This window comes from Stigmatopora nigra, chromosome 7, assembly GCF_051989575.1.
Source record: "Stigmatopora nigra isolate UIUO_SnigA chromosome 7, RoL_Snig_1.1, whole genome shotgun sequence".
In the NCBI taxonomy this organism is placed as follows: domain Eukaryota; kingdom Metazoa; phylum Chordata; class Actinopteri; order Syngnathiformes; family Syngnathidae; genus Stigmatopora; species Stigmatopora nigra.
Window position 1 is genome coordinate 14,330,663 of NC_135514.1, and position 27,565 is coordinate 14,358,227.

The following is a 27,565-nucleotide window of genomic DNA, read 5'->3' on the forward strand; positions in this document are numbered from 1 at the left end:
TTGCTTTTGTACTGGAGAAAAGGGAAGTGAAAGGTTGGAAAGATGACATCTAGTCACACAGGAAATACATTTTCTTACTGTATAAAGGGAAAATAAAATAAAAAATAAATGGGGGAAAGAGTAAGTAAACACAAGCCCAACAAGTACAAAATATTCGAATATAGCAAATGTTCACAATTGGCCTTTGGGTTTGTTTTTAGGGAATTGATTGATTTGAGTGTGTATTACATTTTATATGTATGTATTTGTGTATATATGTGTATATATATGTACGAGTATATATGTATATGTACGAGTATATATGTATGTATATGTGTATATATGTATGTATGTGTATATATGTATGTATATGTGTATATATGTATGTATATGTGTATATACCGTATTTTCACGACTATAAGGCGCACCGCATTATAAGGTGCACCCTCAATGAATGACATTTTTTCCATATATAAGGCGCACTGGATTATAAGGCGCACTGTCTATTTTGGAGAAAATTTAAGACTTTTAAGTGCGCCTTATAGTCGTGAAAATACGGTATATGTATGTGTATATATATTTATGTATATGTGTATATATATGTATGTACATATATAAATATATATATATATATATATATATATATATATATATATATATATATATATATATATATATATATATAGATAAATATATATATATATATATATATATATATATATATATATATATATATATATATATATATATATATATATATATATATATATATATATGTGTGTGTATATATATGCATGTAAATGTGTATGTATTCAAATACACAAACTAAATACATTTAAAAATACAATAAAAATTGGAATAAGCCAACACAACCTTTTTTACCAGAATATTTCCACCTCAAAAAACCCATTTTGAACAAATACTACGCTAATTTCAGTCCTTAAATCTAAGCATAAACTTCCTTTTTAAAGCCACCGAAACCGAGAAATACACTTGCACACCCGAAAATCATTTCCAACCAAACTTCCCCAATGAAACCCACAAAAAAGACCAATTCCTTACAACTCATTTGCTTCTAAAAGCAACAAAAAACAACAACTGTCCACTTTATAGAAGGACTTTGAGGGGGGGAGGGAGGGGCCTTTTCCTTATTTGGGCGTGAGTGAAAGGCCTGAAAGGGGCGGAGTCTCATGACTCACTTCCTCAGTAGTAAAAAAGAGAAAGAAAAAAAGTAGCCGGCAACTTTTTGGTGCAGTGCACAGTACGCAACTCACGGGTAGAGTTGGAGGAGCTTTATTTTGATTTTATTCCTATTTTTTAATATCTATTTTTAATTTTTTTATTTTTTTAAAGAAACGGGTGGACGGAACCGGAGCAAGACCCCCCCCCCTCACCAAAAAAAAAAAAGCCGTCTTGCAGTGCTCGATTGACGGCTACGTGACGCCGGGACACCCGCTGTCAAGTCGCGTTTCCTGACTGGTAGGAAATCATATCCATATTTTCTGTATGATTATTATTATTATTGTTGTTATCTTACTAGACCACTGTTAACCATGACTTGACCTTTATTAAACTTTAATAGTTAATAAATGCAGTGTTAGCAAGTCATTTTCATTCAAACTAGTGTACTTTTTTAATAAATTCATCAGATTAATAGTAAAATTATGTTGTTTACTTTATTAGTATTTATTTTCATATCTGTTATATGATTAAGTTATAGATTATTGACTATGTATGTAATTTTTATAGATGTATAACTTAAATAAAACAGAATAATGGTAAGTTATAGATGACAGGTGTTGTTTTATTTTGGATTAATTGGATCATAAAAGCAATAAAATTGATATTAAAAATATGGATTTTCAGATTATGACGTCAAACATTAAAAACTGTTCCAAACTAATTAAAACAAGAGGAAATATATGTGGAAAAAATAGAAAAATGTGGTTTATGATGATCCTAATGGATAAAAAATATTTTCATTCATTTTTTCTATAAATTTTAGTTCATTATAATTATTTTTTATTAAAGATAAGTATTTGAAAAAATATTTTCTCTATAAAAAAAAATCTAAATTTTCTCCTGCTTTTTAAAATGTAAGAAATAAACTGCTAATGTAATATTTTGGGGTGTTTTTATTATTTTTGGGGGCTAAAATTATTATTATTGAATAATTTTAGCCCCCAAAAATTATTCAATAATAATAATTTTAGCCCCCAAAAATAATAAAAACACCCCAAAATATTACATTAGCAGTTTTATAGTTACAAATACATATCTTTAATAAAAAATAATAATAATGAACTGGAATATATAGAAAAAAATCCATATGGACTTTTTTAGGGTTGAAAAAAGAGAAATAAATAAAGAATGAATGAAAATATTAAATATGTAGTTTTGAAGGAAAGGAATTCCAAGCAAATGTGGAGATTTTTTTTGCTTTCCACTTGATCTTATTGTTGCCGTCAGTTAACATTTTGCCACAACCAGCCCTGTCACGGGCAAGCCAAGGCTTGATGAGGCCTCAGAATACTTGCTTGAGTTTGCTTAGCCAAATTTATCAGCAGTAAAAAAAAAGTCCAAAAACTTCCTGCAAAAACGACTGTTTTCTTTTCTCCCGCATTCTTCAATTTCTTCCAACATGTCTCAAAATTTTGCGGGTGTAAACTGCCCCCAGTTTGTTGATCCTCTAATGTCAAAATAATATCAATTCCTTCGATGGTTCATATTACTCCAATAGTTGTCACTTTCGAACAAAAAAATCCAACAAAAAAATCAATATTAGCGAGTTAGCTTAGCATTGCAATGTTCTTCAATAGCACTCTTTTACCCAAATACCATATAACAATTCCAAGTACCATATTTTCACGACTATAAGGCGCACCCTCAATTAATGACATTTTTTCCATATATAAGGCGCACTGTATTATAAGGCGCACTGTCTATTTTGGAGAAAATGTAAGACTTTTAAGTGCGCCTTATAGTGGTGAAAATACGCTAATTGCTATTGACTTCCAGGTATGAAGTACTCACTACTTTACAGTCACCTCTAGAGCCAGCCATTGTTGATGTTTTGAATTTTTTGGTCTAAAATTTTGCAGTGGGGGAGGAGCTATATGATGGAAGATGTTTTAAACTAAGATGGCTGATCTGCATATTTAACAGTATTGTTTCACTTCAGGCGTTTGTGGTTTTTTAATATCCGACAGTGGTGGTTTTTCCTTTTTGGTTTTCAGTTTTTTCCATATATAAGGCGCACTAGATTATAAGGCGCACTGCCTATTTTGGAGAAAACTTAAGACTTTTAAGTGCGCCTTATAGTCATGAAACTACGGTAATTGACAAGTAAGAACATTCTTCTTTGACAACACATTACATTCAACTTTGGAGGCGGCCCTTCCAAAAATTCAGTCAAGTGGTTGCAGGTGGTTAAAAAGTGGAAATCCAAATTGAATGGTATTGACTCCATACGATGGAAATGTTTAGCATTGACTCGTGCCGGATGGCTTGGATTCAACGTTTGAGCTCCCGCAAATGAATGGTGGACAAAGGAGATGACATGAATGACTACCGTGAAGTTGACGTTACATCAAACATCTGTTTCGACTACGTCGGCGCTTAAAAAACGACTTCGGCGGAACCGTGGGTGTGTTTTTGCGTATGAGGATAAGCTTTGAGACTTTGAAGAGTGGACGTTAGACATTTTACAGAAACTTATGTTGATCCTACAACCAATCCTCTTTCTGTTCCTTAAGATAATGTCTTAACCCTAAAACCGGGGTTGGGTTGAGAGCCGTAAACTGTTCCTATTTTCAATTATTAGTCTTTGAGAGCCAAACTCAGAATTTAAAGGTAAAAATACATGAAAATGCGTATATTTTGTAGTCATTTTTACCACTTTTAAACACAAAAAGCCTCAGAATTCTTTTGATAAAATAGTTCTAATGCCCATCTTTCATTGGCTCAGAGCAAATGGTGAAAATATCTTTAAAAAAAGTGGCAGACATTGACCTTAGACATTTTTTTGTGGTTAAGGCGCCGACAAATCGCAGCTGTTCCCAAGCAAAATGTAGCCTGGGGTCAACTTAACCTTTTGACAACCTAAAGCACATTTTTGTGGAAATTAAAACAATCTGATGACAAGGCTAAATAGCACAAAAAATGCACGGATGCGCAAAAAAAACATTTTCAAGTTAGCGACATAGCAAAATAAAACAATAACATTTAAAAAAAATAACCAGTCTCCCCAAAACATGTAAAAAATGTGGGCAAAATTTTTAGTAGACTCAAAAAGAGTCAAAAAATCATTTTTCAATTTAAAATATTCCTAATCCAAAAAAAAATTACATTTGGAAAAATAATCACCCTCTAAAAAACATGTACACAAATGTGGGCAAAAATTTTAGTAGACTCAAAATGAGTAAAAAAATCATTTTTCAATAAAAAATATTCATAATCCAAAAATACATTCCATTTGTAAAAATAATCACCCTCTGAAAAACATGTAAACAAATGTGTGGACAAACATTTTAGTGGACTCTAAAAGTTATCATTTTTCAATAAAAAATCTTCATAAACAAGATTTTAATGATCTAATAGCTAATTTTGTTGTATTTGGATGTGAAATTGTTGACATAAGATCAGAAAATAATGCAAAAGAAGGAATTTTCTATATTATAGGTCAATGCTATTTTTGCGCAGGCACGAATCGGGCAGCCCAAGGCTTAATGTTAAGAATGACAGATTGAAACGTCTGCATTCCCCACAAATGTGTGTGTGGGGGGGTGACCTCAAACTTCCCATGTGGGTGATCATGGCCAGGTGGCGTGGGTTCCTCGCCTCTGCCGGACTTCCTTGTTGGTAAACGTAACCCGATCCGGCCCTGGTGGGTGGGAGGTAAAGCGCAGAAGCCCCCCATTACGCCAGGCAGGCATCTCGACGAGCCACTCATGGCTCTTCACGGCTCTCCTCGGAGTTAAAAGGAGACTAAAGCGTTATATGGCCTACAAAGTCATTGACTTCTAGAGTGTTGTAATTAAGTTCCTGGCGGGATGTAATTACAAGGCTCTACCAGGCACTTATCTGCTCCTTTTAAAATGTTTTTTTGCTGGCAGTGACAAATGAAGGGAATCGGGAGGATGATGGGCATTTGGTTTAATATGGGCAAGTTTGGTGTTGGTTCAGGGAAAGGTTTCGAACACCTTTCTAAAGATTCATTGATATGAATAAGAAAAGCCGTCCAAGGCCAGGGACAAGCTGCAAACTCCCCACGCGGCCTTTTTAAACTACTGTATTTTCCACACTATGAGGCGCAGCTCTATCTATTGGATGCATGACACAATCCCCTACTACTACTACTACTACTACTACTACTACCACCACTACTACCACAACTACTAATACCACTAATACTAGTACTACCACTTCTTCTAATACCACCGATACTTCTACCACCACCACTACTACTAATACTACCACTACCACTACTACCACTACCACCACTACTACTAACACTACCCCCACTACTACTACTACTACCATTACCACAATTGCTACTACTACTACTCCCCCCACTACTACTACCAATACTACTACTATTACTACTACCACTACCACCACTACTACTAACACTACCCCCACTACTACTACTACTACCACCACTACAATAATACTACTAATGCTACCACAATCACTACTACTATTGCTACTACAATTACTACTACTATTGATCCTACTACTACCACCACTACCACAACTACTAATACCACTACCAGTACTACTTATACCACTACCACTACTACTGCTACTACTGTTACTACAGCTATTACTCCCACTACCACAACTACTAATTCCACTACTACTGCCATTACTACAACTACTGCCACTACTATTGCCATTACTACAACTACTGCCACGACTATTGCCATTACTACAACTACTGCCACTACTATTGCCATTACTACAACTACTACCACCTCTACCACAACTACTAATCCCACTACCACGACTACTACTACCACTACCACGACTACTACTACCACTACCACTACTACGATTTATAATCCAGTGTGCCTTATATATGAAAAGAATTGTATTAGACCATTCTTGAAAAGTATGCCATACCACGAAGTACTTCTACTTTTCTATTTACGTAATCAAGTGGACGACGGGGGTTAACAACAATTCCATCCTGGCAGTAAGAGAAGTTTGCGTCATTGTCGGTTTTCACTTTGTCACCTAGCAAGAATTTTCACCAGTAAATAACGGCGCTTCCAATCGCCGTTCCCCCATTGGCCGTCTCCCTCCAGCCAGATGTTCCGATGCACGAATGGGGCTGTCGATTGGCCATTTTATCAGTTGAGTCATCCATTCCACGTACGTCTACTTTCCCACACCTTGGCTTTGAGGAATGAGGCAATTTACACATTTACAAGGCCTGGATTTAACCATCCATTTTTTTAAACAATTTTACAGCCTTTGTGGATTTTCCTTTATAAAAACAAAGGCTTTGTTTTGTACTTCAACTTTTTCAGACTTGGCAAAGAAACACTTGCAACATAAATGATGTTATCGGATGATAACACGTAGTTACAAATAACTTGGCTTCGGGCAAGGCTAAAATCTACAAAAAAATCAGACACGTTTTTATACGCAACCTGTAATTTGACGTGTAATCGTCATGGCGGATTGCGGTTTAAGGGTCTAATCGTAAAAATACAGACAATTCCTGGCATAAATGAGGTCAAACAATGGCGTTTTTGGTTGTTTTTTGTTGCCAAGAGATAAATTGCGCGTGACATTGTTACATCGCGTCGTTATTTGAACTGAAAGCGGAAAATTCTGGATGACGACTTTTTCCAGGGTATTTTTTCCAAGGAATTTGAAGCGCAATCTTTACTGACATGATGTGACATTATGCCATGAGTCAGCGATGTTTGATTTGGCTGAAAGTAAAACAGATTCTGCTGATTGTGTTGTTATTTTAGTGAAAGCATCATGATTGGCAGTGTGATTTCAATCCGGCTGTTGCGCAATAGTGGGTAGGGTGATCATGTTACGACAAAAAAAATGTTAGCTAGGTATTCTATACTATTTGGAATGGCACAATAGCAAAATGTATTGGATTTTTTTACATAATACATTCCTTTTTACAAAAAGAAATCTGGCAAAGATAAGAATAAAAGCAAATAATTGTCTTGATAATGTGTTGTTGAATTGAAATTATATGACGATAATATAAAAATATTTAATATTAGATAGACTTGGGAAATGTTGGTTGAAATAGAATGGATTTTTTTACAAAATTAATTTGAGAGCCTATTATAGAAAATATGGAATATAAATAAGGAAAGAAATGATGTTAAAAGGACAAAAAAAGCATGTGAAATTAAATTAAGACATTTTAGATATAATATTTAGATTTTTTTCTTAATAAATGGATTAAAAGAACAGGATTAAAATCCCTGAATATTCCGTTTTTTTTATAGATCTAAAATAATGTTTATTTTAGCTTTTTTTAAAATATATTTTTAGATTTTACAAAATTATTTTTTAACTAAAAACACAGAAAAAAAATGATAAAAAATTCCAATTATTGATTTAAAATGGGGGCAAATCAGGAAATGTAACATACATCTATACTCTTCATTTTAATTTGATCCTAAAACAGAAAATCGGCACTCATCATTTACTTTCCTGGGCCACACAAAATGATGCGGCGGGCCAGATTTGGCCCCCGGGCCGCCACTTTGACACTAATAACTGATACAAAAACAGCCATACAATATATCAATTATTTTTGGAATAACAAAAAAAAAAAATCGGGAAAATACATACCTGGCAACCTCGGCCAATTGCTAAATGATAAAAAAATGTATAAAATACTGGAAAAACGTTTACGTTTATATGTATGAAAATACCACTTTCTCCATTGCTTACAAATATTCATGACACTTTAAAACTGCAGTTGCTAATACTACAAACTAGCGGAAATGTTATCATAGTTTAGTTCATCCCTAGAGAGTCACGATGTCACCATCTATGTTACATTTTGTCCAATTTGACCTAATTTGGAAATACTCGTCGGGAACATCCGTTGATTCAAGGGCAAAATGTCCATTTGTAAACACAAAACAGTTGGAATGAAATTCAGCTTTGTCAACTAGGAGGCATCTCGTTTGTGTCCAAATGCCAACGTGTCGTGGATTGTGACTTTATATGGAGTGCGAGTAAGGTTTAACCAGTGTTGGTGTCTCATAGCTGTAAAAAAAAGTCAAAGGCAGCTTGTGAAATAACAGATTTTGTCTTTTTTGTGCAACTTGGGCCAATATGTGGACTTTAGAAAAGATAATTGACAAAATAATGACAGAAAAATATATTTTAAAGTCATTGGTCTCCTTTTCCGGGGTGTCTGAAGTCAGATAGTATAGTATTTGTATATAGTATTGACTTAAAAAGTATTGACAGATGGGCGGAGTCAGCACAAGATAGGATACATATAAAAAAGTGCATCCGTTAACAGTACATATGAAATATAAAGAGAGAAAAAGGGCTAAAGTATTAACATACTCATCACTCATCATTCAAGTCAAAAGTATAAAGTACAAAGTCAAGTAAAAATGTATTAAGAAATATTAAAATGTCATTTAGAAAAGGGGAGGGGCTAAAAAACACAAAAAAAACAAAGAAGAGTGGACACAGCTACTGCCACTGGCTTCCGTGTGACGGCGCCATCTTGGGGATAAAAAAATAATTATTTGGACAACGTCACCGGGCCGGATTAAATAGCCTATTGGGCCGTATGTGGCCCGCGGGCCGTAGTTTGCCCATGGCTAGAATATGCTCTAGCACCCTCGAGAGGATTGGTGATATGGAAAATAAATTAACGCATTAAAATGTGACAGTTTGGGCCACTATAAATATTGAATACAAGCTTTAAAAATAGAATAAATAAAAAAAATTGTAATAATTGCTAATTAGCCGCAAGGAATTTATTAGCCTAGCATGCATGATTTTTTTGGATGTGGGAGGAAACTGGGGTACCCACAGAAAACCCATTAAAATCCCATGGAAGAACATGCAAGCTCTACACAGTACAGACAAACTTGGGAATCGAACCCTCGAACCCAAAACTGCAAACCCAAAGCGCTAACCACTTACCCACCGCACCATAGTTTATCTCCACTAGACATCCAATCTATTTGAACCATGTATAAACATTCGCAATTCTAGTTTCAACCTGACATGATATAAGCTCCTCCCACATCTGTCAAAGTGACCAATCACGTCTGTTTTTGCGCAAATCTTTGGTCAATCAAGCATTAAGTTGAGTTATGTCAGACCAGTACAAACATCCTGAGAGTCGTTTGCACGTCGCGTACACGCCATATTTCACCGTAACGATGTACGCCGTGGCTTCTTCCGTTTAGGAGGCGGGGTTTATGTTGGGGGCGGAGTCTAAAAGTGCATGGAATTTGTGAAGTCCACGTGAAATGTGGGAAGAATGGCTAGCTGAGTAAACGACATAGGGGAGGAGGTTTGCCCGTTTAGCAGCTGTCACCACAGATTGTCTTTCGTCGAGGTTAGCTAGCCGCTAGGCCGCAAACCACTAGTCGCTAAATTCTATTTGTTAAAGCCGTGCTAGCACAGTTGTGCAAACATTGTAACCCTGGATGAGCTGTTATAGGAAAGCACAAGTTAAAGACTGGAAGCTGCTTTTAATGTGGTTGTGGGTGGGGTTTAAATGGGGGTGACCTGAAGTTTTATAAAGTCAGAAACCTTTATTGTTTTTATACAACAGCTGCGTATAACAAAATTAGTGGTGTTATGCTACAAAGTGCTTGTTTTATTCATAAATAAGTCATTAAAAAAGTCATGTATGGGCAAGTTAATTCTAAAATATTGCATAATCTAAGATATTGCACATTGTTATTGCTATTTTTATTATTTTTTTATATAACTTAAACTCAATGTGGGATGTGGGAAGGCTTAACTGTCAATTTATACGTTTTTTAATCATTTTAAATGGTGTATGTCAAATAAAAACTTATGTAAGGGATTTTTTTAAGTTAGTTTTTTGTAGAAAAGGATCTGGTTTTAGCCATTTTGGTTCTAATCCGGATCATCTCGGTTACTGATAGGCGACAAAAACGTCATTATTCTGAATATACTGATAACATACTTTTTTCATTCTTCATACCTGGCAACCTTGGCCAATTGTCCCTCTTATTAATCATTGCAATTCCCCTTATTAAGCGATAAAAATATGTAAAAATGCAACACGATACATATTTACTCACATAGGGCACACTTAAAAGTCTAAAATTTTCTCTAAAGTGGATTTTAGATTAGATTAGATTACTTTATTCATCCCGTATTCAGGAAATATTACTGTCACAGTAGCGAGAGGGTGAGAATACAGACAGAGACTTAACTTCTGTATGCACTAAATTCAAAATTTTGTAGATTATGGCTGTATGAAGCTGACAGCTTGACTGTTTAGGTACATTACTTGCTGACTCACTATATTTATATAGTGAAAAGGTGCAAGTACAACATTAGCAGTCGACGATGACATTTTTGTTTGCTTCCAATGACCAATACGATCCGGATTCGAGCCAAAATGGGTAAAACCAGATCAGTTTTACAACAAAAAAATGGACTTAGAAAAAAAAGCCCGTACTAAAGTTGTTATACAACATACACCATTTGAAAAGATCCAAAAAACGTATAAAATACAGAAAAATACATATACATTGACAGGTCTACAATCATGTCATGGCAACCCACTCCTATTCCGCCCGGCAACTGGATGGCAACGGGCCAGAACCCCAACTGTGCAGATGTAACACATTTGGACAGAAGAAGCAAAAAATAACTAGAAAAAGAACTAGAACATTCTTTTTGTTATCTCTTATAAAAAGTTTGGTTTGCGGGTTTTTCTCAAACAATACCACATAAAAAAATAAAATAAATAATAAAACAAATGAAAAAAAAAAAATCTAAATTCCTTCTCAAGGGTCTGGCAAACATCAGAAAATAGTTTTCACCTCGACATCTTTGCTTCATACGTTAGTAATTCTGGTTTTAGCCCCTCCCCCCAACCCCGTTTTTAATGGTCTAAAATCTCTGGGCTTCCAAAAAAAAAAAGAAGAAAAAAACGAAGTACTTCCAAAGGCAGTGGAAGTGGGATCAATGAGTAAAATAGAGGCCAGACGGTGAGCAAAGCCAAGCAAGAAAGTGGCTATGACACAAGCGCCATGACTTCACCGTCAAAGTATTCCGAGCCCCTCCCCCTCCTCCGCTTGGGACCGCCCCCCGTCCCTCTTTTAGCGTGCCGAGTGGAAAGAGTTTTGGGTTTAATTACCGGCAGAAAGAGAGAATGGAGGCTACTAAGTGAGTCAAATGGACGAGTCATGCATGAGCCTGATGTAAAACTCTCATTGGTGTTAAGTTAACCAATGCAATGCAGTGATTGGATGAAAAATTATTTATTATCATTCATTTTTGGAACCGTTTAACTTAGGGATTCGGGGGGTGCCGGAGTGTAAGTCGGCAGACACCCTGAATTAGTGGCCAGCCAATCACAGAGCACAAAGACACTAAAGACCAATCACTTGTATGTAGGGTCAATTTTAGTGTCCAATCAGCCTACCATGCATGTTTTGGAGAATGAGGGTGGATACCAGAGTACCCGGAAAAAACCCACGCAGGCCCAAGAAGAACATGTAAACTCCATACAGGTGGATAGACCTGGTTTTGAGCCCAGGACCCAATAAGTGTGAGGCCGACGGGCTAACCACTCAAGTCGCCTGGTTACCAATAGATGAATAATTATAATTACCGTATTTTGCGGACTATAAGTGACACTGGAGTACTATAAGTCGGAATACATTTTGTACTGCATTTTTTTTTAAGTACGTTTTTTTGTCAAACCGATCCCGTTTTACCGTGACCGGACGTTTGGTCGCCGGTCTTTTGGTCGCCGGTCAAATGTACTTAGATAATAAACAGCACTATATATTAAACAGTACTTAGATCTTAAACAGTACTTAGACATTAAACAGTACTTAGATCTTAAACAGTACATAAATCTTAAACAGTACTTAGATCTTAAACAGTACTTAACGTAGTACTTAGGTAAACTAAGATGGCATCTGCATATTTAACAGTAATCTTTCAGTTCAGGTGTTTCTGTTTTTTTAATATCCGACAATGGTGGTTTTTCGTTTTTGGTTTTCAGTTTTATTTCCATATATAAGGCGCACTGGATGATAAGGTGCACTGTCTATTTTGGAGAAAATTTAAAACTTTTAAGTGCGCCTTATAGTCGTGAAAATACGGCAAATTTAAATGTTGCAGTAAATACGTGTCTTATACTCTGATTGCAGTTCAAATAGTGGCTTTTATCAGGGGGTTTTTAACAGTGACGGCAGCGGACACCTTTGCATTTTATCACCGGGTAATGAATTAGGTGCGGATGACGAATGGTGTTTTGCATGCTTGCATGATAAAGAAAACGTGCGCGACATTGGGGAGATAAGACGCTGATGGATTACGATTCCGCTTTGGCAAAGTCGACAAAGTCAAGATCTCGGGACTCCAGCCCTCCTCGGGAGACCCGACCCAAACAAAACCACGTATAAATTCTCTGTGATGTATCGTGCGCCAAAGGGAGTTTTGCGTTTTGATAGCGGTAATCACTTTGAGGTCACTTTTATGTTGGCGTATTCCTCCGTCACCACTAAATCTTGTCATTTAGCATTAACGTTTCTCTTGTGGGTCCATTTTGTTTTCCCCGATGGCTTTTTTTTCTGGCTTCTACGTCATTGGACAGGACACGGAATTGGGTATTCTCAAGTAGAAATGCAGAGGAGTGGGAAAACTGCAAAATTAGCATGGTATCTGCTATCCGAGAAGAGAAAATTTGGGCTGTCATTGCGAACGGGAAGTCGTTACTACTACTACCACTACTATTGCTACTAGCACTACTACTATTCCTACTACCACGACTACTACTGCTGCTACTACAATTACTACTACTACTACTACTAGTTACTACTACTACTACTGCTACTACTGCTACTACAATTACTACAACTATTGCTACTACAATTACTACTACAATTACTAGTACTACTACTATTGCTACTACAATTACTACTACTACTATTGCTACTACAATTACTACTACTATAGCTACTACAATTACTACTACTACTGCTATTGCTACAACAATTACTACTACTACTACTACTATTGCTACAACAATTACTACTACTACTACTACTACTACTAGTTACTACTACTACTACTATTGCCGCTACTGCAATTACTACAACTACTACTACTGCTACTACAATTACTACAACTATTGCTACTACAATTACTACTACAATTACTAGTACTACTATTGCTACTACAATTACTACTACTACTATTGCTACTACAATTACTACTACTACTACTACTACTACTACTACTATTGCTACTACAATTACTACTACAATTACGAGTACTACTATTGCTACTACTACTACTATTGCTACTACTACTACTATTGCTACAACAATTACTACTACTACTACTATTGCTACTACAATTACTACTACTACTACTACTATTGCCACTACAATTACTACTACTACTACTACTATTGCCACTACAATTACTACTACTATTGCTACTACTACTATTGCTACTACTACTATTGCTACTACTACCACTGCTACTAAAATTATTACTACTATTGCTACTACTACCACTGCTACTAAAATTATTACTACTATTGCTACTACTACCATTGCAACTAAAATTATTACTACTATTGCTACTACTACCATTGCTACTACTATCACCACTATTGCTACTACTACCACTGCTACTAAAATTACTACTACTATTGCTACTAATACTATTGCTACTACAATTACTACTACTATTGCTACTAATACTATTGCTACTACAATTACTACTACTATTGCTACTAGATAGCAGAGAAACCATATCCCACAGATTTCAAGAAGTAAAATAAAAAACTTCCTCCTCTTCCTTCTAAAACCAGCTTTGCCTAAGACTTGTAGAAATAGAACACTATCTTTCCTCCCTATTTTTCCATTTCAACGCCGGACTTGTATATTTCCGCCTGACAGTTTTACACCATCCGACTTGTTAGGAACCGTCCTGGGTGTGTTTACCATCGGTCGGTCCACTAAAACATTTTACTAAGCCTATCAAAAAAATCTTAAGATTTCCTCCATCTTTTCTGCAAAAAAAAAATACAACGAGAAAGAAAGACACCCTCACATTCTCCGGGTAGTGACGCTACAAAAAAAGTTTTTTTTTTAAAAAAAGGCACACAGGAGTCTACTGCATAGTTTCTTCAACGCAAACCAGATGTGAGGCTCCAACGCATGGCAGCATTTTTTTTTTTTTTAGACAAATGTAGGCCAAAAAATGTAGCCGGTGTAAAAATAAATTGACGTTCACACCGCGGATCCTCTTTTTCTAACTTTTGTGGTGGTTTGACAGGAAGTGTGTGATTTGGATTGTTGTTGTTTGAAATTGAAACCACAGTGTTTTTTTGGTGCTAACGCTTGCGTCATGTGATTTTGACAAAAGTACTTATTAGTTTTATAACTACATTAGTGCCACTGTCTTTGTCTTCTAAACTTGGTCACGTTTTTCCTTATTTTATACATTTTTTGATCACTTTAAATAGTGAAAAAATAAATGTACGTACCGTAATTTCTCGCATATAAGCCGCCTCCACGTATAAGCCGTACTCTTAAAAGTACAACCAGGAAGTGTGTCCATAGTAGTCAGGTTTGTCATCCTTAGGTAAGATGGCGCCCTAAAAGAATAAAGACAGGCATAAGTTGAGTTTTTTTACATTTTATTTTTATTTTTAGTTTGTTTGTTGTTGTTATTTGTGGCAATAAAAGCATTCAATTTAATTTGTCTATAAAAATGAGATAAATATCTATTGAATATTTTTCTAGAACATATATTTTTTTTTAAAAAATAGGATAAAATACCAATCTCTTATTTTATAATAATAAAAATGTAATAGTATTTTATAATTTTGTATTTATTCATTGTATTATCTTAATGTAACAATTAATAAATATTAAATACTATAATCATATTGTTGTAAAATAATGTTACATAATTTATATAATTTTTATTATTATTAAATATTAATAAATAATTATCGCATGATTTATTTTATTATATTGATAGTAAATATTAAAGTATTATGACTTTATGCTATTTTATTAATATAATAATAATTATTAAATATTATTAAAATATATTTTATTATATTAATATAATGAAAAAAAGAATAAAAAACGAAATATATATTTTGTTTATGGCTCATAATCCATATAGTGCCGTCTATGACAGCCAATGTGTTAAATTGATTCCAAATGTTTAATAGTTTTAATTGTATGCTGGGAAGGTTATATTTATTAACATTTTTTTTACTTCATATAATTTTGATTTTTTACTAAGTAATTACACATTCATCATTTGGATTTTTATTAAGTAATTTCACATTTATACGCAAGTACAGAGTGGCGGTAGCAACCAATACATGACGGAACATGCCATTGATTGATTTGTGGGTGGATTACCTTTTGTATTTACTTTGATTATGCAACACAGGGCCTATTATGAAAAAGTCAAAAGGAATCATTGCACATTAATAATTACAACATGACCAGGCTACATCACATTCACACATGATCCGTCTTGCCGAGGAATTGTGTTGCGCCCAAATTATTTCTTCTACATGTATTCTACAATGTAGAATAAATAATTCTGGCGCAAATAATGTTGCTGTTACATTTAATAAGTATACACTTTTTGATAAGTACCGTATTTTCACGACTATAATGCGCACTTAAGTCTTACATTTTCTCCGTAATAAACAGTGCGCCTTAAAATCCAGTGCGCCTTATATATGGAAAAAACAGAAAACCAAAAACAAAAAACCACCACTGTCGGATATTAAAAAAAGACAAACGCCTGAACTGAATACTCAATACTGTTAAATATGCAGATGCCATCTTAGTTTACAAAATCTTCCATCATATTGCTCCTCCCCCACTGGAAGATTTTAGACAAAAAAATCCAAAACATCAACAATGGCTGGCTCTAGAGGTGACTGTAAAGTAGTGAGTGAGGGCTTCATACCTGGAAGTCAATAGCAATTACCGTATTTTCAACACTATAAGGCGCACTTAAGTTTTAAATTTTCTTCAAAATAGACAGTGCGCCTTATGATACAGTACGCTTTATAATACAGTGCGCCTTATAATACAGTGCGCCTTATAATACAGTGCACCTTATAATACAGTGCGCCTTATATATGGAAAAATGTCATTCATTGAGGGTGCGCCTTATATTGCGATGCGCCTTATAGTGCTGAAAATATGGTACTATTATATTAATATAATTGTAATTAATTATATAAATAAATAAAAACAATATTAAATATTATTGAACAATTAAATATTAATTCCTTTATTTTATTTTATTACTATAATAATAATTATTCAATATATTACATACTATTATTTTAAAATGATTGTAATTAATTATACAAATAAATAAAAACACTATTAAATATTATTGAATAATTCTGAAATATTACATATACAATTTTATTTGTTAATATGATCATAAAATAATAAGATAATAAAACCAAAATATATTTTGACATTATTAATTGACATGACAACATTTGACTGGTCTACCGATCATAGCATTGAAAATCAGTCCATCTTTCCAAGATCTTTCCTTCCAATGAAATCCACCCGGCACACCCACCATTCCTCCATGTTTTCACTCTAACCCCCCCCCCCCCCCCACCCCCCACCCCTCCAGCGCACATGTTGCACTTTGGCCTTGGCCACTTGCGGCTTCTGCAAAACCCCAAAAAAACCCTCAGCGTGTTATTCCTTTCCTTAGCCACCCTTTAATTTAGCCACGATGAACCTTGTAACTTCCCGTCTTTTTCCACGTTTTATTTGTTTTCCGATAGATAGATAAACCCGGAATGCCAAGGTTTGGTTCGAAGGATTAGATTAGTCGGTACAATCTTTTTCCTGACTGACTGGCAAACTAAGGAAAAAGTTCAAGGCTGGTTACAAAAACGTAGGCCCCCGTTTGTCCCCCGTTTGTCCTCCCGTCCACTCTGACAATCCCGTTAATCCAGGCCAGCCTAAACTCTTCTTACGCTCTGTTTGATTCCAAATGTGTTTACGCCCTGTAGGAAGGAGAGGAAAATCCTGGCTTCTGATTCGTCAGTTCCTACTGTCGTGTAAAAATAATCACCCCCCCCCCCCCAAAAAAAGTGCTTTATAAGCAGCCTGTTGTATCAACAGAGAAAGATCATCTTGACCGCAACAGGAATGAATGAGTCTTGCAAAAACAAAAGCTACTGCGTACATAGCATAGCATGTCGTTTCTTTTAGCGCTTTGGTTGCTATTAGCGACGATGGACGGGTAATTTGTTTTGACGGATGGTTTGGAGGGATTTCGTCATCGATGGTTAGGAAATTAGATCATTTGGTGCCTGTATTTAGGTTGTGGAATACTGGTGTTCAGTCCAAGTATTGCGGCTAGATCACTTTAGTTTACTCTTATAGAAAATTATGTATGTCAACTTTAAGGGTTTTTTTGGCTAAAATGAAATGTAAATACAATTTTTGAAGTATTTATATTTTTTAATGAAATTAGGAAAATGTATATAGTGGTACCTTGAGATATGAGCTTAATTTGTTAACCTCTAAAAAGGACTAAGAGTTCCCTGTCTTGTATGTGGTAAGTGAAAATCCTCCAGAATGTAAAAAGACGCTTTCAAAAATGATCCGAAAAACGTCAAAAATTACAGACTAGATAATCACATTGCCTCTAAATTTGGCAAAGCCAAGCTTGGTGAAAAGTGCCACGTTTCATGATGGGATGGCATGATTCTAAATTGAAACTACATAGTATACTTGGTACTTTATCTAGTCAGTCACTTAGAATTACCTTTATATTTTTACCATTTACCAAAATTCACAGACCTTTATATATCTTCTCCTCACCCTTGTTTTGATGATGTCACTTCCTTTGTGTTGTCAGTATCCCTAAACAACACTTCCCACTCTTCCAGGCCGACTAACACGCCCCCAAGTCAAGATGGCCGACCGCTTCGACTGTGACAACTGCAAAGAATCCCTATACGGCCGCAAGTACATCCAATCAGAAGACAGTCCTTACTGCATCCCCTGCTACGATAGCCTCTTTTCTAACACTTGTGACGAGTGTAAGGAACTCATTGGCCATGACGCCAGGGTATGTCATTTCTTTTAAAATCATTCCAAAAAATAAAATCTTTAAAAAACGACAGTACCTGAACACATCGTGGGAATTTATGTACAGTAGTACGGACACTCCCCTACTTACAAACTTTTAACTTACGAAAAAACGGTACATATACGAACATGTCTACAACTTGCGTTTATTTTGAAAAAGTATTTCATTTATAACCGATATTTCCCCTATATAACCTTTATTATTGCATACCATATTTTCACGACTATAAGGCGCACCACATTATAAGGTGCACCCTCAATGAATGACATTTTTCCCATATATAAGGCGCACTGTATTATAAGGCGCACCGCATTATAAGACACACCTTCAATGAATGACTTTTTCCATATATAAGGCGCACTGTATTATAAGGCGCACTGTCTATTTTGGAGAAAATTTCAGACTTTTAAGTGCGCCTTATAGTGGTGAAAATACGGTAATTGCTATTGACTTCCAGGTATGAAACACTCACTACTTTACAGTCACCTCTAGAGCCAGCCATTGTTGATGTTTTGGATTTTTTTGTATAAAATCTTGCAGTGGGGGAGGAGCTATATGATGGAAGATGTTGTAAACTAAGATGGCTGATCTGCATATTTAGCAGTATTGAGTATTAAGTTCAGGCATTTGTGTTTTTTTTTATATCCGACAGTGGTGTTTTTTTTTTGTTTTTGTTTTTCTGTTTTTTCCATATATAAGGCGCACTGTATTATAAGGCGCACTGTCTATTTTGGAGAAAATGTAAGACTTTTAAGTGCGCCTTATAGTGGTGAAAATACAGTAATTTCTGTATCATAATACCTGGCACGAATTTTGGCATTTGCCCCTCAGGAGCTCTTCTACGAGGACCGGCACTACCACGAACACTGCTTCCGCTGTTTCCGCTGCGACCGCTCACTGGCCGACGAGCCATTCACCAACCAGGAGGAGGCGCTGCTCTGCAACGATTGCTACTGTAACGAGTTCTCTTCTAAGTGCGTCGCCTGTGACAAGATCGTCATGCCGGGTGAGTGAGGAAGTTTAGCGGCTAATGTAGCTAGCGTTGTCATCGGCAAGTGGAGGAACGGTCTTTTTTGTCGCTTTTTTGGACTGAATCAAGGGTACGGCTTTTGCTATCCTCTTTTATATCAGTAGATGTTGGCAAATGTGTTGGTTATTTTCAGTTTTGCAGTAATGAGACAAAAAAATACTGGATTAATTACTAACTTCTTTAGGATATTGACCATAATAATGTGCTTTTGATTCATACAATAACACAGAAATACCACGTGCGATGATTTTTCTAAAGATTTTTTCTTTAAAATAACACGTTTGTACTCCCTATTAAAACCATGAATATGGGGGTGAAAATTGTAAATCAGGGGGCGGCTTATATGCGAGAAATTGTCAAATTTAATGATTTTAAGGCCATTTTAAGGGTGTGGCTTTTGCGTGGGGCGGCTTATACACGAACAATTGTAAAATTCATAAATTTTAAGGCAATTTTAAGAGTTTGGCTTATGTGTGGGGCGGCTTATACGCGAGATTGTCAAATTCAACGATTTTAAGGCAATTTTAAGGGTGAGGCTTATGCGCAGGGTGGCTTATATGCGAGAAATTGTAAAATTCAACAATTTTAAGGGTGTGGCTAATGCGTGGGGCGGTTTATACGCAAGAAATTGTAAAATTCAAGGATTTGAAGCCAATTCTAAGGGTGTGTCTTATGCACGGGGCGACTTATATGCGAAAATTTGTCAAATTCAACGATTTTAAGGGCAATTTTAAGAGTGTGGCTTATGTGGGGGCCGGTTTATATGCGAGTAAATACAGTAAACCCATGTCTCTTGTGTTTTGTTTGCCTCTTCGTCGTCTGTGTGGGTTCTCCCCCGTTTATTTGTCACTTTAGTACAACCATTTTTCTCATTAAAATCCTAAATTTACCTTCGTTTTTTCTGCCACGCACCCAAAGCGACCATGACAGACAGAGACTAAAAAGTCAGTCTAACCCCAAAACCGCAGCGTCGTGGTAGGACTAACCGACGAGTCGAGTAAAATAAATAATAAACACACGCGCCAAAGTAGGAGAAGACGGATTATTCCATCGCACAAACAACGGGGGTTGCGGTGGGATTTGCGTGAATCCATTTCGTAAGGCCGGCAGCCAGTTTCCAACAGTGTGTGTGAGGCCTGCGGTGTTTACAATTCCAACAAATCAAAAAGGCTTTTTCACATATCGGCAAAACGCGGTCCAAAAAGAAGTTAGCGAGCACTCTAGTTCAGATATGAGCAAACTACGGCCCGCGGGCCAAATATGGCCTGTTAGGCGTTTTAATCCGGCCCGGCGATGTTGTCCAAATGTTTTTTTTCCCCAAGATGGCGTCGTCACTAGGGAGCCAGTGGCAGTAGCTATGACATCTGTGCATGAGTTAGTGGTTCGGATAATATTTCAACCGGAAAATACACTAAAATTAGGTATATGAATATGTTAAATGGAAAAATTTTAAGGACGTTTCTCGACTTGACATGGTTCCATTTTTAATCAATTGAGCTTTTATTAAGGAGTAAGAAGTTAAAGTTTGACTAAGTCTGTTTTTCTGTATATTATATTTTAGTGCTGCCAGATAAATACTCTATGCCAGACATGGGCAAACTACGGCCAGCGGGCCACATCCGGCCCGCAAGGCTATTTAATCCGGCCCGCCGACGTTGTCCAAATAATGTATATTTTTTTTCCCAAGATGGCGCCGTTACACGGAAACCAGAAGCAGTAGCTGTGTCCACTCTTATTTGTTTTTCGTGTTTTACAGTCCCTCCATCTTTTTTTTAAATTACATTTGAATATATCTTGATACATTCCTTTTTACTTGACTTTGTACTTTATACTTTTGACTTTAATATTGAGTGATGAGTATGTTAATACTTTAGCCCTTTTTTTCTGTTTATGTTTCATATGTACTGTTAACGGATGCACTTTTCTATATGTATCCTATCATGTCCTGGCCCAGCCCATCTGTCAATTTTTTTTCAAATTTGTGAAAATTTTTGGGGCCTTTACAGGTACCCGAAAACTGGAGTACGCGGGGTCAACATGGCACGAAGGTTGCTTCGTCTGCCACGCCTGCGAACAACCCATTGGCTCCAAATCGTTTATCCCGGAGAAGGACGAACACTACTGCGTGTCTTGCTACGAGGACAAGTTTGCGCCACGTTGCACGCGCTGTAAAAAGGTGGGTCGATCCGGGTTTACCCCAAAAGTCCCCTTTTTTTCTGAGCTAGTCTTCCTCGTCTTTTTTTTAAAGACCCTGGCTAAAGGTGGCGTAACCTACCGGGACGAACCGTGGCACAAAGAGTGTTTCGTGTGTAGCGGCTGCAAAACGCAGCTGGCCGGACAACACTTCACTTCGCGAGAGGACAACCCGTATTGCCTCAAGTGTTTCGGAAGCCTTTACGCCAAGAAATGTGAGGCGTGCAGCAAACCCATCACAGGCAAGATTTGTTTTTTTTTAGTTTTATAAATAAGGACCAGACTACTTTGGTGGTCTATCATTTTTGTGTACTTCTATGTTGACACGTGAGGTTTACAAAGGCGTATATCTTAGTTCGTCTTACTCAGCAGTAAGAAATGTCAAATATATTGAAAAGGCTAATTCATGTATTTAAAGTTCTACATAATTTTTACACACTATTTACATGATATAATCTTCTCAAAAAGGAAGATCTATACCCAAGTAGAACGGGGGCAATAAAACGTTAGCAGACAAATAGTGTTTGAAGTTGATAAATTGGAACTGCAGTTACACAATCCAAACACCACGAAGAATGGGGGCGCTGTTGTGAGTTCAACGCTAGTTCCAGACCAACGTTTGACCAATTCACGAAGAGTTTGAGGAACAAATTAAGTATTTTTAGAGAAGTTAACGCAGGGCATGATAGCGAAAAGACGATGACAACCAAAATTAGCGATTTTGAGATGCAGGACAACACCGAACGTACCCAATAAACTAGTTTCGTATTGGAATATCGGCTAAAGTAATGCTATTAATTGTTGACCAAATTTTTAAGTATCAAATTTGAAAGATCTGATATTTATCATGCTAATTTTATATATAGACTGATCTTTTATTAATCGTTTTATAACATTTTTTGTCATATCGCCCATTCCTAAATGAAAAGTAGACATCTACCATGACTCAGCGGAAAACAGCAGTGGAGACTTGTTGTCTTTATCATGCAACGAGTTGCAAACGAATGTGGGCGTGGTCAGACAAGGAAGTCAGCCCAAAAAAACTGGAGACCAGAGCATTAACGCCATACCTTGGCGCCTATTTAATGTCTTAAAAAAAACGTAAATTAATTTTCTGGTTAGATTTTCCTTTGGGATTAGCATGTGGATCCCAGTAGGTCACCCCTCCCCCGAAATAAACGTGTCATTGCGAACCACCAGAAGTTCCCTAATGTATTTTCCCACTAGTGTCAAATCAAACCGACTAAGGACGGAATTTTTTCCCGAGAGAGGACCGCACTTTCCACACTGAATGGAAATCATAAAGTGATTGAATTGAATTTTAAATGAGTCATTTTTTGGAGGACATGTGTTGGGTTTATTCTGTATTACTATTATACATATATGTGTAGTAATTTATTTCTTTGTTAATTCATTAAATCATTTTTCCAATCGTTCGGCTCGAGGTCAAAAACTGCCAACTAGTCAACTCTCACATGGATTTATCCAAGGATTGTTTATACAGCAACTCACCCAATCTGGGGCTTCGAGATCGGTTGTTTTTTTTTGCCAATAACAAAGATGTTGTTTCTGCCATGACACTTCGGGCTTCTTTATGTAATTGTTATATGATTGTTAGGTCAAACGAAAGCGTGATTATTTTTATCCAAATGCCTATACTGTTCGAGAGGATACTTTTGAAGACATCCTCCCTTAAGGTTCTTATCTGTGATCCAATCTATTTAATTAAATGTCAATAATTGAATAAGATGTCTGCCTGCAGTTATTGATAATTACAAAGAAGGGTAATTATTGATGAACCTATCAACAAGCGACCATTCCTAACCTGGGCTACGTTTTTGCTTATTTTGTAGGTTTCGGCGGTGGCAAGTACATCTCGTTCGAAGACCGCCAGTGGCACCAACCGTGTTTCACCTGCACGCAGTGTTCCGTATCGCTGGTGGGCGCCGGTTTCTTCCCCGACGGCGAGCGAATCCTATGCCGCGACTGCCACAACGGCCTATAAAAGACACCCCCAAACCCCCTCTGCGAATTCCGCACAACCAAAGTCCACCGAGAACGGTAACGCCGGAAAGCCAATGCAGTTTTTCCTACATAGATCACTGCTGCACCGCTTGTTTTACAGCGTAGAGCATTAAATCAACGCACGCCGTCAGTGGCCGCCAATGAGTTAAACCAGGGGTGTCGAATCAATCCTCGCAACGCCATTTTTATAATACTACACCAGTTTTTTCATTTACATACGAGCAGATCTCAGTGGAGTGCAGTTTTTAGATGACTTACCGTATTTTCTTGCATATTAGCCACCTCCATGTATAAGCCACACCCTTAAAATTGCCTTAAAATCGTTCAATTTTACAATTTCTCGCGTAAAGCCGCACCCTTAAAATTGCCTAAAAATCGTAGAATTTTACAATTTCTCGCGTATAAGCCGTACCCTTAAAATTGCCTTAAAATCGTTGAATTTTACAATTTCTCTCGTATAAGCCCCCCCTTTTTCAGAATTTTGACCTCCATATTTATGGTTTTTATAGTGAGTACAAATGTGTTACTTTGAAGGGAAAATCTTAAGAAAAAACTCATTAAACATGGTATTTTTTTATATATTATTAGGGTCAATATCATAAGGAATGAATTCATCCAGTAATGGCTGTTTTCTTACTGCAAAACAGAAAATAACCAAAAATAGTAAATGTTACTTTTTACATCTACTGGTGAAAAAGAGTATAGCAAGTCTTGTGCGCACATAAGCCATAACCTTGATTCAGTCAACATTTTTTGTTACAAATACGGCTTATATGCGAGAAAATACGGTAAATTAATGACCCAAGTATTACACATCTTGACCACTTTTTGTTATGTACAATTACCCAAAAAACACAAAATGAATACAACATAAAAATAACTTACCTTAAGAAGCTGGGAGGTATGTTTTTATCAAGAACAATAAAATAAATTTAGCACTTTTAAGACTTCTGCTATCATGTTACGTGCACATAATTCAATAGGGGAGAACTTAACAAAAACATGGCACAAAACCACTTTTTATCTGATTGCTGAAACGTGTTCCTATTTCTTTTTTTAAATCTCTTGTCTTTACCACATTTTTTTGGTATAAATTATATAGTAAATCCAATTTGTCTTTTACGAAATACAAGTGAGAAGAAAATAAATGTATGCAAGGGACCAAAATGTTGCTTAAGTCATAAAAAAAACAAAATATGGATTGTTGTAAAGTGATGATGCATTTTGGTGAAACTTTTGGTTAACTAGTGTTTAGATAAAAAAAATATTTTGTCACTTTGCTGCCCTCTGTTGCTTGAAAGCATTTTTTTTTTAATATTACAGCTTTTTTAAGCATCCAATAATTTAGAATATAGTAACAAAATGCTGCCTTTTTTCTGTTTAAAATATAAGTATGCATGTTTTACTGGGGTGTGTTTATCGTTTGATATTATGCGTGATTTTTTTAATTTTTTTTTTTACTTTTGTACCACCCTCACCAACGTAAAAAAAATCCAAAAATTATATTATTTTTTATAGTGGATGGTACAATTAAAATAAAAGCTTTGTCAAGTGTAACAAAGTTTTTAAATTATTAAAACACATGCATTTTATTTTTTTGGTATGTTTTATGCTTATGAATGTGTTATTTTTTATTTTTTTTTGTGTTTTTTAGAGTTCAAAATAATGCAATCAATATTTTTTGATGTATTATAATTGAGCAGTGTTTTGGATGATTGACAATCATTTTATTTTTGCTTTTTTAAGCATTTATTTTATCTTGGATTTAAAAAATATATATATTAATCTTCCTTATTTTCTCCTTTTTATTCTATGTGGAAAAAAAGTATTAACAAATCTATATTTCCAAATAATTTCAGCTTTGATGCTGGTGAGTCAAAGTTGCAAAAAAATGCATTTTTTTGTTTAAATTGGGTTTTTTTAATGTTTATTTCAAATTAAATGGATGGCATTCCATATTTCAATGGAGGATTTGTTTATATATGCGTGTAGAAAATAAATGATGTGGAATATTTGGTGTACTGTCATTAAATGGACGTTATCGCTTTAATTGGACGTTTGATTTGGTGGAAAAGTTTCAACATATGTCAAAAAATATATAACACATGGTGATTTTTTTCTGTTTTTTATGCCGAGTCGACGGTTTCCTTACCTCGATGGAGTACACATGGAATAACAGATGCACGCTCCTTGCCACAGTTGAAGATTTTTTCTCCAAAAAAGGAAATGGAAAAGTCGGAGTAGCTCGAGGAGGAGGAGGAAGAAGAGGAAGAGGAGGGTGGGGGGTGATGGAAGGTTGCTGGAAGTGTGGGAGCGCGGAAGAGGAGGATGTTCACATCTGGAGTCGACACTTTCAGCAGGGGGGCAGCTTTTTTTCGGGTGGGATTTATTGGCAGGAAGGATCTGAGGAGAGAGGAGAAAGGGTCAGTGGGAAAAGTTCAGTTTCAGACTACACTTTTTAAGGTTTTTGTGTCCCAGTTGTGGCTAGTAAAACGAGGAAAATGCAGAATAAAGGTCTCAAAATGGCTGACTTTATGTTGGGCGCTGTTTTTGTGTGTCCGATTGGGACCTAACCGGATGAAGTGAAAAATGGAACTAAATTATTAACTTAGGCATCACTCATCATTAAAGTAAAAAGTATAAAGTATAAAATAAAGTAAAAAGTATTAAGAAATATTAAAATGTAATTTCAAAAAAAAGATAGAGGCCTTAAAACATGAAAAACAAATAAGAGGGAACAGAGCTACGGCCATCTTGGGGAGGAAAAATACATTATTTGGACAACGTCGGTGGGCCGGATTAAAAAGCCTAACGGCCCGTATAAGGCCCGCGGGCCGTAGTTTGCCCATGCGAAGTTAGGTTGATGTCCAAGTAATTTCACTTATGGACGAAACGGACACAGGGTTGTATTTTTGAAAATATTTATATGGAATTTCAGTTTACAATACCAGGTTCTAAGGCTTTCACGTTCAGTTGGTGGCTAGCAAAACTAGGACTATGCAGAATAAAGCTTTGACCTCGGGTCTCGGTGGCTGCGTTGACCCAAAATGGCTGACTCCCATTGAGCCCGTTTTTGAGTGTCCAGTTACCGTTTGCTGGTACTTTCACAATTATGGACGAAACGGGGCCAGAGGTGTATTATTATTTCATACAATTGTGAAAATTACCATAACATTTTTCGAAATCACCAGAACGTTTCTCAAACTTACCGTAACACTTTTTTTCTAATGACCATAACATTTTACCACCTGTTAGCATTAGCTTACTACGCTACAAACAATTCGCCCGTGTTTGGTGCCTAAAAAACGCCAATATGACCCTAAAATAGCCGTTATAAAACATATGAACCGACTTGCCGTGTCCGTTTAGTTATTATTATTGTCAATTCAGTGTGAATTTTGAAAAAAAAACTATTACTTGCTTAATCTTCGACACAGTGGTTTGTCATTAACATAAACGAGGCTCTCATTTTGATATAAAATATCAATAATATGTTCTTAATTTTCGTCTAGAAGCATTGCCATGTTCATACAGTTACTTATGGACAAAATAGTTTGTATACCCACTGATAATTCATCGAATTATTTTGGTATTTTGTTGGAGAATATCACTCACGTCCGCTTCAGCAGAACCAGGCTGAGAAAGAGATCTGACGTAAGATGGCTGCCGGTTCTGACGCTGAATCCTTCACATTTCGATATCTTATAATTTTTCTCATAATGTGGTCTTCTTACTCATGAGGGATAAGTCTAGCTAAATTCGTAAAAATAAAACAAATGATTAATGTACAATGTTATCAGAAATAATGGTAATAGTAGTAAATAATGGTTTATAAACTTGTTGGCATGTTTCTGGTGTCGATCGTTTGTATGTACCGTAGCACCCACTGCTGGTCAAATACTTTAAATACATAAACATTGCAGCACTAAATATTTGCTCTTATTTTTCAAGCTAATTATTATTTTCATTGGG

At 36.0% G+C, this 27,565-nt stretch overlaps 2 protein-coding genes across 2 annotated transcripts; one reads left to right on the forward strand and one right to left on the reverse strand.

The window, feature by feature from the left end:
* Window positions 1–27,219, reverse strand: LOC144199577 (uncharacterized). Its single transcript, XM_077721316.1, has 5 exons — window positions 27,160–27,219; window positions 25,746–25,996; window positions 15,615–15,648; window positions 14,720–14,830; window positions 1–77 (listed from the first exon to the last, which is right to left on the reverse strand). The coding sequence occupies exons 1-5, from the start codon at window positions 27,168–27,170 to the stop codon at window positions 50–52; spliced, it is 435 nt and encodes a 144-aa protein (XP_077577442.1). The 5' UTR covers window positions 27,171–27,219; the 3' UTR covers window positions 1–49.
* On the forward strand, window positions 1,216–25,067 carry fhl3a (four and a half LIM domains 3a). The gene is made up of 6 exons (XM_077721314.1): window positions 1,216–1,458; window positions 18,143–18,324; window positions 19,177–19,351; window positions 21,382–21,551; window positions 21,624–21,810; window positions 23,422–25,067. Exons 2-6 carry the CDS (start codon window positions 18,169–18,171, stop codon window positions 23,571–23,573), a joined length of 840 nt encoding a protein of 279 aa, XP_077577440.1. The 5' UTR covers window positions 1,216–1,458; window positions 18,143–18,168; the 3' UTR covers window positions 23,574–25,067.
* Window positions 27,220–27,565: the final 346 nt, after the last annotated feature.